This window comes from Blastomyces dermatitidis (assembly GCF_000003525.1).
Source record: "Blastomyces dermatitidis ER-3 genomic scaffold supercont1.2, whole genome shotgun sequence".
Lineage (NCBI taxonomy): Eukaryota > Fungi > Ascomycota > Eurotiomycetes > Onygenales > Ajellomycetaceae > Blastomyces > Blastomyces dermatitidis.
The window spans coordinates 3,773,948-3,786,801 of record NW_025544775.1 but is presented as its reverse complement, the minus strand read 5'-3'; the positions used below and the strand labels follow the sequence as shown (position 1 = coordinate 3,786,801).

At 39.7% G+C, this 12,854-nt stretch overlaps 2 protein-coding genes and 1 non-coding gene across 4 annotated transcripts; 2 read left to right on the top strand and 1 right to left on the bottom strand.

The window, feature by feature from the left end:
- The first annotated feature begins 8,678 nt into the window (after positions 1–8,678).
- Positions 8,679–11,075, top strand: BDCG_01833 (phenylalanyl-tRNA synthetase alpha chain). Its single transcript, XM_045417381.1, has 3 exons — positions 8,679–8,926; positions 8,990–10,576; positions 10,711–11,075. The coding sequence occupies exons 2-3, from the start codon at positions 9,105–9,107 to the stop codon at positions 10,802–10,804; spliced, it is 1,566 nt and encodes a 521-aa protein (XP_045274212.1). The 5' UTR covers positions 8,679–8,926; positions 8,990–9,104; the 3' UTR covers positions 10,805–11,075.
- On the top strand, positions 8,701–8,816 carry BDCG_16434. The gene has a single exon (XR_006700907.1). It is a non-coding gene; the product is annotated as a 5S ribosomal RNA (ribosomal RNA).
- A 683-nt stretch (positions 11,076–11,758) lies between the features above and the next one.
- Positions 11,759–12,853, bottom strand: BDCG_01832. Of its 2 annotated transcripts, XM_045417379.1 has the most exons (3): positions 12,708–12,853; positions 12,133–12,472; positions 11,759–12,024 (listed from the first exon to the last, which is right to left on the bottom strand). In XM_045417379.1, the coding sequence occupies exons 1-2, from the start codon at positions 12,737–12,739 to the stop codon at positions 12,238–12,240; spliced, it is 267 nt and encodes an 88-aa protein (XP_045279770.1). In that variant the 5' UTR covers positions 12,740–12,853; the 3' UTR covers positions 11,759–12,024; positions 12,133–12,237. The 2 variants fall into 2 exon arrangements, with proteins under 2 accessions (XP_045279770.1, XP_045274211.1); XM_045417380.1 differs by having other exon boundaries at positions 12,002–12,472.
- Between the last annotated feature and the right edge of the window lies 1 nt (position 12,854).

Genomic DNA, 12,854 nt, shown 5'->3' with positions numbered 1-12,854 from the left:
TAGGTGTCAGCACTGAGTGATATCCACCATGTTTGTAGTAATGAACCATTGCCATAGCTATTCATAGGTAAGTATGCATACCTAGCTAGGTAAGTCATGTCAAACCCATGGACCTTCTCATAAAAGCACGAAGGAGAAGTTTCACTCAAACCATTGGAAAAGTACAGTTCTGCAATGTTTGTTTTCTTTGCTGTCTTGCTCAATCACTCACAATGTGCGCGGAAAGAAAGGGAGAAAGACAGCCCGGGAACCTGGCACAGGAACAAACTTTTCTTTTTGCCATGATAGCTATCCCGCATGGTTATTAGTACTCTACAAATCTACCTAGGTAAGTCGGGGAGTGTCGCACGCACACCACCCTCATCCCTCTAGAACTTCTCCCGGGCGGTTTGAGTGGGCGTGAAATGCATTCATGCGCAATAATGTGAGACATTGCGGTCAGGCATAGGGACATTAGATTTCATTATTTGCAGGCACCGTTTCAACCTGACAACACTGGCCTTGATCTCCTTCTCCCTCACCTCTTTTTTTCAATGTTCCTACAGAGATTGCCTCTTCTTACCCCGCCCCGGCTCCCCATGCAACCTCCCTTCTGATATTCCTCTCAAGATATTTTGATTCGAGGGCAAAACTTGCAGGGGCGGGGCGGGAAACGGAGGTGGGGTGGGGGTGTTCCTGTGCAGGATCCGAATAACTCTCACGCTAATAATTAGAATAATATAAAGGCTTACTGATATCCCGGGTCGGTCACAGTCAGCAAGCGTGCAAGGGTAAGCAGGTTGGGTTGAGTTGGGTAAGATGGCTCTCATGAACTGGACCTGCGATGGGAATCGATTTTGATACTACTCACCATCTTCAGCATGGATGCAACAGGCGCATGCAAATACCGCTACAATCATGACTGGTTCTGACTACGATTTGTTATCCTTCCATCCTCCATGTCATGTCTGCTTTGCCATGATTCTCAGTTTTGCTGTTGATGTCTGGGGCAAAATGTTTTGATTTTCCCTTCCTTCATGTCGTCATCAACTTAACAGCTTTCAAATGCAGCCCTAAATTGCCAGGGGGAACCCATGGGGTTTCAGCGCACGGATTGCTAAGTAACCGTATTGATTAATGACTTTGGCCACTTGCCATCGCTTCGATGAATGTGGAAGATTTCCAGATTATTGGAGCTTAGGCCAATTATTTAAAGGATGTTAATGCAGCAAAGCACCATTTTTTCCCCGTCCCTCCCCATAATTTTCAGTAATTTTCTCTCTAACTTTTCTCAATGCTAAATAATCCATGGTTGTGGAAACTGAATTGTTTCGCGTTTGATCGCCCTTTAGTACTTCTAGTCTAATTTTCATCGATTTTTCTTCCTTATTTATCAGTTGGATGTGAGAGCTGGTGGCAAGAAAAACTGGCGGTCTGTATAGCACGTAACAATCATCAATCTTACGTTCTTCCCTTCGTGTTCAAAGCCAGGTTTGCCTGAGGACGGCCCGATTTTAAGGCGAATCTCCGCTCCACGTGACAAATGGTTTGTTCATTTTTGTAGGATAGTTGAAGGTTGTATTGATAGATCTATCTACAGGAACATATTATAGTGGTGGGTCACGTGATCTAGTGGGATCGCTAACCGCAACGGCCGTAAGGGCCAACACCCCCCCTCGAGATAACAAGAATCACATACAAAAACACCCAAACCACCAAGATAGTCTGTCAAAACCAAATACAAATGTAAAATTAAACATTCCCAACTTTTACACCTGTAAGGCCTAGCAAAACCATGAATCATACAAATATCACATTGTCTAGAGGTTTAGTGAGTCCATCCACTGTCATCTGAGTGATGAGAATATATTCTAAATCAATGACTCTCTGATTCAACTGCTAACATGAAAAATGAAAATGCATGTTAATGTGCTTGCTTCAGACTGTAATGACTGTCATCTTTGTGAGATCTATGATATTCTTATTATTAGTGAGAATCTGTATCAGAGATGTAGTGATGAAGTCAAGCTCAATCATGAGATTCTGAATTCATGTTGCCTCACAGATCACCTCACTAAGAGTCACATATTCAGTCTCATTGAAACTTAGAGATACACAAGATTGCTTCACTGAATGTTATGAAATCAGGTCATCTGCAAGCTTAAAAACATAGCTGAATGTTGATTTTCTATCATTATTTAAGAGACTGGCTCAATCAGAATCTGAGTAGCTGAAGAGTAGATAGGAATTATTGAGAAAATCAGAGATAATGAAAAGATCAGTAGAAACAGACCTCTCATACAAGCTGCATTCATAGAAAATACTCAGATTCATAGTCTCTTTCAAATAACATATAATATATAATAGAGTCTTTCAATATTGAGATGTTGAATCAACATTCTGTTGAGTAAGTAGTAAGACAGTGTAAGTAATATCAGAATGTGTTTTAACTGTGAGATATTGCAAGCAACTCACACTATGTTGATATCACTAAATTGTGAAATCAGCCTCTTTCTCAGATATAGAGAAATTATCAATACAGAATTCATTCTTCATTAATATTCTAATAACAGCTGCATCATCAAGATAGAAATCTTTAATAAGATATTTAATATATTGATAATATATTAAATTAATTCTCTTATTCAAATAATTGATCTTCATACTTAAATACTTGATTAACTGATATAGATTCTTGACTTTCAATTTCTCACTGAGTATACTTACTAGTCAATCAGTATTCTCAGAAGCTTCAGATATGATATTGAGATTATCAATGTAAATCATTATATAGAGATAACATCTGAATATATGATATCAGAGTGCTGAATTATGAGTGCTAACTGTAAATTCAAGATCACTCAATAGAGCTGTTAAGTAATCATATCAGATCTTCACTGCAGAGTTCAGACTGTATAGACTACTCTCAACTGTGCAGATAAGTATTTTCAGTGAACCTGTCTCAAATTCAGTGAATTATCTCATATAGACCTTCTTAGTGAGACACTTATAAAGATATACTATCACTATATTCACTTAACAGAGTGTTCAACTGTGTAGTGCTGCTATTGTAAAAAGAATATGATTGACAGTATCAGTGATAACAGAAGTGTAGATCTCTTCTCTAGAACTCTTCTTAAGTCAGTTACTATAAATCACTTAATGCAATTTTCTAAGAATATCATCAGAATTGATATTCAGGTCAGCAGGCCTATCTTTCTCAAGAAACACTTAACAGTTCAGAGTAATCAGTTCATCTCTTAGAACATCAGATCTAGAGATCAAACTTCATATATTACATCTCTTCAGATCAGTAATTTCATATTGCATGAACTTCTTTCAATAATCTTCTACTTTTCCTGACTGAGATGTAGCATTCTTGTAGAACTTCAGAAGGTTACCTGTAATGAGGCTTAAAGTGTAAGTAGTCAGTGATTTCACAGGTCACAATCATGTGAAATTCAGATCATTAATATCAGAAGTGTTCTCATTATCATCAATCAGATGAATATCAGGTTCTGGTACACTGGTATTATTAGTGAGTGTCACAGATATAATAATCAGTTCAATAATATAATTGATGAGTTTTACAGATGTAATGACTGATTTTTCAGTGATCAGAAACCTTACATCACTACTGATAATAATCTTATCAGATTCAGAATGTTATAGACAATATATCAATATGTCACTGAATTCAATAATATGATAGAAATCAGCATGTGAAGAAAGCTTATCTGCGGGCTGCTGAGATTCATGCAAGTGAATAAAAACCTCTGTACTCAATTGATGAAAATGCCTTACATTCAGTGAGATATTCATAAGTGCACATCAAGAAATCTTATATGAACTTGAAATCACAGAGATCTCTGCAGTAGAGGGTCAAAATTTTGAGTTGTAAAGAACTGTAGATATAAGAGTATTATTAATTATTGCAATCACTGTCTCTAGAACATCTGCTCAGAACTTCTTAGAGAGATTATCTTTCAAAAGAGCAGCTCTAATCTGTCTCATGATAGTACAGATCTCACATTTGAAAACATCATTCTGATGTGATGAATATGATGCTGTTGATTCTCATTTAATATCATATGAATTCATAACTGTGTGTATACATGTAAATTGGAAAACATCATCAATATCAGTCTATAGAAAAGCAGGAACTGTATATCTGAGATTACTCATGAATCTGAGCCATAACTCAAAGTATTGAACAGTCTCATTCTTGAACTTTAAAAAATACACTCAACAGTAGTGAGTTGCATCACAGATGATAAGTATTCAGTATTTCATTCTCTGACAGAACTCTAAGAAGTGATCAGAGAGGTCTTTCAATGTACATTCATCATCTACAAGGTTAATATGAACCTTCTCAATAAGTTGAATAGATCTAGACATCAGTGTTTTCAAATAATCTTGCATCATATCAGCCTTGACACATTTCTTACAAAAGAATTTAGTCTTAGAACCTTTAATTGTGACTTCAGTATGAAGATTCTTAATCATAGTAATTATAGTATCAGTGTGAATGTGACTGAGATTATAATATCAATTCAAAAGAGTCTTTGATATCTTTAATGTCTGTGTTTTCATATTCACAGAATTGACATTATTAACAGTAGTAACAGCAGTCACAGAAAGATTAACTTTTTGATCAAAATCATACTCATGAGATATTGCAATATACTTGACTGTCTTATTCAGATGATTGAAATTCTCATTAAACTCTTGTTCATTAATCTTATATATGTTATTCTGAGCAGTTCAAACTGTATGAAAAATAACATCATTCAGAGCTCTGTAAATGAAAAATGAGGGAATAGTGAAAGACAATGTAAATCAGAATCTCTGATCTTCAAGCTTTACAAATGAGAGCAGATTAACTGTAATATTAGAAATATAGTGAACATTCTGCAAGTTAACATTATCACTCTCAATCTTCAAGGTGACAGTCTCAATCTTCTTGATAAACCCAGTTTTCTCAGTCACAGAATCAATAGAGATATTATCATTAAAAGATTTGATGTTTGAAAAAGAATGAAACTCATTCATCATATTCAGACTTGCACATGTGTTCAAATATCAAGATCTAGAGGATGGTTTTTCAGTGACTGTGAAAGAGAAATAGAACTTAATCTTTGTAATTACTGCATTTGCTGCTGATTGAGAACTTATCAAGTCATTCTTCTTCTCTTTCTTCTTATCATTCTTCTTGTCATTCTTCTTTTTCTTTTTATCAGAGTGTAAGATGAAACATCTGTCAACAGTATATTCATATCTTCTGCAGTGAGTGCACTTTCATACAGATGTGCTTTTGTTCTTATCTTTGTTCTTATCTTTATTCTTGTTCTTTTTCACAGTCACAGAATCAGTCTGAGACTGCTTTTTTCACTCAGTAATGATCTTCTTGAATGTACAATTGATCAGTTGCTTTATCAAATCATCAATATCAATATTGATAATGAGTCTCTGATCAGTGAAGAAAAACTCATTTAAATATATCTTAACAAACAGTCTTTGATAATCTTGTAGATTGTTGAGAAAGAGATTATGATATATATTCTCAGTACTCTGACAGAGCTTCTTGTGACAGATAATAAGATAGTGAAAATATCTCTGAAAAGTAAGATAATCATTCTTCTTGACTTATAATTTTATCAATTTCTTGAAGACATTAACTCATTTCTCTATCAGTGATATCACATATTTCATATTAATCTTATCTCACAGAGTCACAGCATTGTCAGCTTTCAAGGTTTCAATAGTAGTTCAAATGTTTTCAACAAGACTTGATAGTATACATCTATATAGAGACTTAGAACAGATTCTTCACTTCTCAGAGTTAATATAATATATAAAAGAGAATTCTCATTGAGTTCTCAATAGAATGTTGATTTCATTAATAACTTTCATATCAGCTAATATACTGACACATCAGGCTTTATAATTAGAGTTATTAAATGTAATCACTGATTTAATATCTAGTGTATATTTAACTTTCTTCTGATATTTCTGCAACTCATCTCTTGTAATGTCTCTTTGTACAGATATAGTAAGATATTGAGTGATTTCAGCTGCAGCTATCTGATTCTATAGCATTATCTGTATAAGATTTATAAGATTATCTGTGATGCAATAGATAGATTGATTCAGATTATCATTAAAAGTCAGCATTTCAGAGGTGAGAAATGATGAAGAATTTAATAGATTGAAATGAACAGATTCTGCAGATGAATGTTGAGATTGACTCTGCTTTTCTTTGTTCTGAAGTTTCTTCATTGTCTCATCATCAAATTCCATACTCTGATGAAAACTGATCTCAGCCTCATCTTGCAAGTCAGAAGCTTTCTCATAATGAGTGATCATTCTATCAATGAGTTGTCTAGTGAAGCATGTAATTCTGAGCCTTGAGCTGAACTCTGAAGTAACAGATATATCACTTATATCAAGGTGACTCTGCTTCTCCTAGATATGTAAAAAAAAAAAGATAAAAAGTGATATTCTTCACAATGAAGAATGTGCTTTCTTAAAAAAAAAATAAAGTATATGAATCTGCTGACTGACAGATTCAGGGAAAATGAAATATCTCTAATAAAGAGTAAGAGTCTTTTCAAAAAAAGGTGAACTATCTGTGTCAAAAATGTTGGTTCAACATTCTAAAAAGAAAAACATGCCATCCAGGCTATAACCTGTAGAATAGTTGAAGGTTGTATTGATAGATCTATCTACAGGAACATATTATAGTGGTGGGTCACGTGATCTAGTGGGATCGCTAACCGCAACGGCCGTAAGGGCCAACAATTTTCAACCTCCTTAATCCAGGATCAGGATAATTGATTGGGTGCAATCATGCAAGATGCTGTCCAATCGCCACGGGAAACCAGGCGCCGAGCATTCCAGGGTGTCAGAAAGTTCTGTACACATCCATCCCATCCTCACCGGCCTAAGTTAGTTATCGGTAGAGAGCTATGAATATTTCGAAAACGACGACCAATGTGCGACAGCCCAGCTCAATAATGTCTGCAACAAGTGGCGTCTCGCCTCTCTCTAGCATTTTTTCTTTTTTCCATTTTCCATTTGAATCATTGAGCAAATCACTGGAATACTTGAACATGCTAATTGCCGTGGTTTGTGCATACATAAGATATGCACGCTGTAATTTTGAAATCTCATTTTTTCCGCCTAACAAAACTTTACCCTAAACGGTCAGTACCGTATCGCGTAAAGTATGCCCCATCTGTATTATTATTACCGCAGACACAGCGATATCAGTGCCTGGTATTTTTGAATGAAAACTGTATCAATGGATGAAAACTCCCGCCCCGTTTGAATGACACCTCAACCCCCAGGGATGCATTTGATGATGACCTGTCAGATTCTTCATTCACTGATGATGATTTGTTTTTGAAGAAAATGGGAGCCTGAAGTGAGGCAGGGAGGAAAATGACAAGAAATGAAGTCCCCTCGATTCCGGAGTGTTACATCCTTGGACAGGCCCTGAGAGCTGAGAGGGGAAACTCAAGACTGATGGAGAAGCAAACGATACAATGGCCCGGGGCGATAATGTGAGGGAGGGAAGTTACACGGAATGGTAATATCAATCTAATACAGGCAGTACAAGTTCCTTTTTTTCATCCCCTCTGATCTGATGATATCCCCATGGTTTCCCAGTCAAATAGTGGTGACTCCTGCGTAGCCGTCGTCGCAGCTAGAATATAATATAGGAATATCAAGATGACAGGGAGAGGGGGGGAGGGGGCGGAGCATGCGCGGGACAATTTGGCGCCCCTTCCATAGAGTCCCTGGGGTGGTTGCGGTCGAACACGTAGAAAGTATCTAGCCGGGTCGGACCCTAGTGGATTTCTTACCACTCCCGTTGGTTATATAGATATCACTGGCTGCTGCCAGAAGCCGCCGGTGTTGTTGTCGGCGGGTTGACAGACCTGTGACGTAGTTCTCGCGGGGATGGCTGATGGGACATCAGGTGAACCAGATTTGTTCCCGTGGTGAAACGGGTCTGGGTCGAGGACGTGGTCCCAGGGAGATGGCTCTTAGAAAGGAAAGAAGAGTATGGGCGGGAAACAAATATATAGTTATATATTTTATTCAACACGCAAACTATATATAAACCACCCTGGCTTTGCAGGCCAATAAAATTTCTTCAAAACCAACACAACCAGATCACGATCATTATTCCATCCGATTCTGAGAGAGCACTCGCGGTAGCAAAAAGACCTACATAATATATCTACATAATATATTTACATAATATGCAATTAAAATCGCAGCAGCTGCAGTAGGAATAGCCTTCAAGCAAGGCATTCCGTTGAACCACCTCTGTCTAGGCAGACCGCAAAAGCCTGAGGTTTAATTGCATGCTGAGAATGGAATAACCCCACAGACTCAGTTAGCTAGAACATGCTGAAATACAAATAAAATATATTAATTATATTTTTCTCATGAAGTGTTAAGTATGTACAAACAGATCTTAATCTTTCATTTCAAAAGATCACGTAATATTGGACTGCTATGACATGACACGCTGATACCTTCAAAGTAGTTTACTTTTTTGAGTAGCTGCCACACGCCTGTGAGTCTGTGTAACTATTCTGTTATGGCGAGGATCAGTTTCCTAACCGCGGTATGTTTCTTCCCACTGTATGATCTACTAGATGCCCAAACAGGCCTTAAAACCTCGAAACAAGAGAGCACCTATCACATACGAACACAGGGAGTGGAAAATAGGGCTTCCCGTCCGCTCAGCCGTACTCAAGCCACTCACCGGCCTGTTAGTAGTTGGGTGGGTGACCACCAGCGAATCCGGGCTTTCGTATGTTTTTTGTGCTTTTTTCTCATTCGTCTTTTTGGTGCTTAAAAATTGATCTCTCCCAACTCTGTAGTTGTCTTGTCGATCTTTGGAAGCTTTGAAGAGAAAAATTTCAATCACGTGAGTGAGTGGTATCAAATTTCGCATATGGTCAGGCTGGCTAACCGTATCAAAATGCCAAAGCATCTCCAAAGAGTCATAATTCGCAACTGATTATATTCCCCTCGTTTCGGAACCCCCACCAAGGAATTTTTTGTTGACGGGGAATTGGCCCTGAGACAGGTATTCTGCCACAACCATGGCTTCCGACCTCACTGCGCAAATATTAGATCTCCTCTCCTCCACTGACGATCCGATTCTCTCTTCCGATGCCTTCCCCGCCGCCCCCAGCATTGCTCTAAAGAGCGCCCTGGACCGCCTTAGGTCCAGAGATATGATTATATATGAAACCATTGAACAAGAGCAAGCCGTATTACTTCCAGAAGCCGAGGGAATAGTAGCCAATGGCAGTCATGAGGCCAAGGTGTTCGAAGCCGTGAGGGCGGCACTGGACGGGCTGAAAATAAAGGATCTGCCAGATATAGTTGGCAAGGAGGCTGCAAAAGTTGGAGCTGGAAATGCATTCAAAAAGGGGTGGATTAAAAAAGATAAGGATGTTTTGAGATCAGCCACAGATTCAATCGAAGACACCACCCGAGAGCAGCTTTTGACCATACAGAAAACTAAAACATACTCCGACCCTAAGGTCTTAGCGGACTTGCGCAAGCGGAAGCTTCTCACGATGCAGAAAGTTTTAAGTTTCACAATATCGAAGGGTCCCAAATATGCGAGAGAGCTTGTCAAAGAGGAAACCGATCTTACAGCTGACATGCTCGCGAACGGGTCATGGAAAACAGCCAAATTTAAGCCCTACAATTTCAATGCCAAGGGGGCAATAACACCAAGCGGCGCCCTGCATCCTCTGAACAAAGTGCGTCAGGAATTTAGACAGATTTTCTTCGAGATGGGTTTCGAGGAGATGCCCACGAATCGCTTTGTAGAGACTGGATTCTGGAACTTCGACGCTCTCTTTGTCCCACAACAACACCCTGCTCGTGATCTTCAAGATACCTTTTATATTTCCGACCCCGTCTGCGCAGATAAGCCGCGAGAAGACGACCCATCTGACGTTCATGTCGCAAACGCTGGAAAAACGACGGGTAGATCTTCGGACGCTGATAACAGCAAGGCTCTCGATTACGAACAATACTGGAACAATATCCGCGCTGTACATCAATCCGGTAAGTACGGGTCAATTGGCTACCGATATCCATGGGATCCCGAGGAATCGCTTCGCCTAGTCCTTCGGACTCACACCACATCCGTTTCGACTTATATGCTCCACAAACTAGCCGCGAACCCTCGGCCGGCCCGGTATTTCAGTATTGATCGGGTGTTCCGAAACGAGGCCGTCGATGCCACACATCTGGCGGAGTTCCACCAGGTCGAAGGCGTGATTGCTGACTTTGGTCTTGCGCTGGGTGGCCTGATTGGCTTTATGGAAGTCTTCTTTGCGAAGATGGGTATTCATGGGCTTAGGTTCAAACCGGCCTATAACCCTTACACAGAGCCCAGTATGGAGATTTTCGGATACCATGATGGTTTAGGGAAGTGGGTAGAGATTGGTAACAGCGGGATGTTCAGGCCGGAGATGTTGGAGCCTATGGGTCTTCCGAAGGACATGAGAGTGTATGGATGGGGATTGAGCTTGGAGCGACCTACCATGATCAAGTAAGTTCAATACTTGGAGCTCTTTATTATTTTATTCCCCCCCCACCAAAACAAAAGCCTACCAGTGGCTCGGTGTGTGGAGAGAAAAAGAAAGAAATTGCTCGAAACTAGCAACTGACGCTCTTCGATTTCAGATATGGCGTAAGCAACATCCGTGAGCTACTTGGACACAAAGTAGACCTTAACTTCATCGAAACGAACCCAGCAGTCCGGCTCGAGAAGGATTAGTCGCAGCCTCTCCTCCCACATTAGAGTTTGATTTTTTAGTGATACTACCACAGACTGGAGAGCCAGAAGGGAGGGGGAACAATCATAAACAAGATATATACTGCTCACGGAATTTTTACGAAGAATTGAAGGATATCAGTCCAGTTCTACACGTGGGACTAGGCTATCAAAGGGGGTTTTCTGCTATAGCTCTGTGCTGTGGTGGTGGCATGACATGGAAATGAAATAGACAATTGTAAAATGAATACCACGATTCCTTTTCACTCAACAACTTCCTTTTTTTAAAAATGATTATTTCTCGCCCACGTAGATCCCGAATATAAACTGTACACGGTCTGTATTTACGTCGGAATAGCTTTTACCAACAGCGTGGAAGGAAAAATAGGTAAAGCCGCTCCGTGCCTCACGGAACGCTGGATTTCAACCCGGTATGAGAAACGTAGGAAGGAACGCAATAAGTTTTCACCAGCCAGTTTATATAGTTTTTACCGAGAAATACCAAGGTTTTATTGTATCCTGAACGGCTAGAATAAAAAATTAAGAAATACAAAAGTCATGTCCCGTCCGTATCTGTGCTCCGACGAGTGATCTTGAGGGTCGCAGCTCTTCCCAGACGAGTCTTCACTAAATGATCTCCCCCGGCTTATAAAAATTATTAGATCATATCCGCCTCAGCCATTCACCACAAAGATCACACAAACCACCGAGTGGTTTGTGGATTTGTTGTGGTGGGCGTGAGGTGATCTCTTGATGCCGGGGTTGGGAGTTTGGAAAAAAAAAAAAAAAAAAGAAAAAAGAAAGGAAGGAAAGAAAAAAATGGCGGACAGCGGTAGATATAACTAGTTAACTAGTAGAAAAAAATTGCTGTGGAATTGGGTACTGGCAAAAAAAGAAAAATGTCTTGGAATGACGTGTGTATCTCCTTTTTCTCACAGAAAGAGGGCGAAGCTACTGTTCGAATATTAGAATCTCCATATTTTTTCTATTTTTTATTTTTTATTACTGAAATTACCGTTCACATCCATCTTAGATCTTCTTGATTCATATCTTGATTTTCGTAAAGTACTTGAGTCATTGGGCCTAAGGTTGTTGATAGAAAGGAGGAAAGGTTATTTTTTAAAAAAGAGGATAGGAAAACAATAGTTTAATTTAAGAGCCTCGAAAAAGAACTCCAGTGTATTCCCGGGATTTTTTCTTATTTCGCTCATTTTAACGGTTATCTGGGGAAAAAAAAAAGCAAAACACAATATCAGCAAATAATTGCCCTCTCCCTCAATTCTCCATTTTACTTGCCATTCAGGTTTCCTAGAGGAAAGGACCGCACTCACCATCACAGCATCCGTATCGTATCCCACAACCCCCTCACACACAACCAGCGCATAAGAAAAACAGAAAAGGACAAAAAAAAAACCAACTCCCTCCTCCAATTTCCCTTAACGCTGGGAGCTCGCGCTCCATACATTCTTCAAGAACCCATCCCGTTGCGCCAGACGGTTCAAGCTGTCATCACTCTCACCCCGGGCCCGTACGAATCCGCAAAGGGCATATATTTGGTTCTCGCCAGTGTATCGGCCGTTCTCGTCAACTTTGGCAATGCTGATCTGGACGGAGGCGTGGTCCTTGGCCTTAATGATGCGGTTTGTGGCGCTGCATTTGCGAGGCACATAGCTATAAGAGGGGGAAAATTTGAGGTTAGAAGTCGGGCGATTTTAATTTCTCAATGCGGATTTTTGGAGAATTTTTTTGGGGGAATTCCTCCATATGCAGAGCGGAGAAAGAAAACATGTGCAGGGAAGCGATAAGTTTTTGCTTCTTCAATTGAGAAGAATGGGTGGGCAGATTCTCAATCCTCTCTCCATGGAGGAAGGAAGCGGGGGCATTCGCAGAGCGATGTTATACGTACAGGTCGACGATTTCTCCCCTTTCGTTTTCCATTTTGGCAGATTTGCGTGGATATCCGGAGAATAAGCGGTATTGAGAAGGGGGCTTGCTTGGATCTTGATCGTTGAAGTGCTGCGGTGATTTCTGGCGTTGAGTGGTGAGATAGAGA

Coding starts and splice junctions, on each gene's coding strand:
- BDCG_01833 (XM_045417381.1), top strand. CDS start 9,105: ATGGCTTCCGACCTCACTGCGCAAATATTAGATCTCCTCTCCTCCACT. Junction 10,577..10,710: donor GAGCGACCTACCATGATCAA/GTAAGTTCAATA, acceptor CTTCGATTTCAG/ATATGGCGTAAGCAACATCC.
- BDCG_01832 (XM_045417379.1), bottom strand. CDS start 12,739: ATGGAAAACGAAAGGGGAGAAATCGTCGACCT. Junction 12,473..12,707: donor AGGGGAGAAATCGTCGACCT/GTACGTATAACA, acceptor CCCCTCTTATAG/CTATGTGCCTCGCAAATGCA.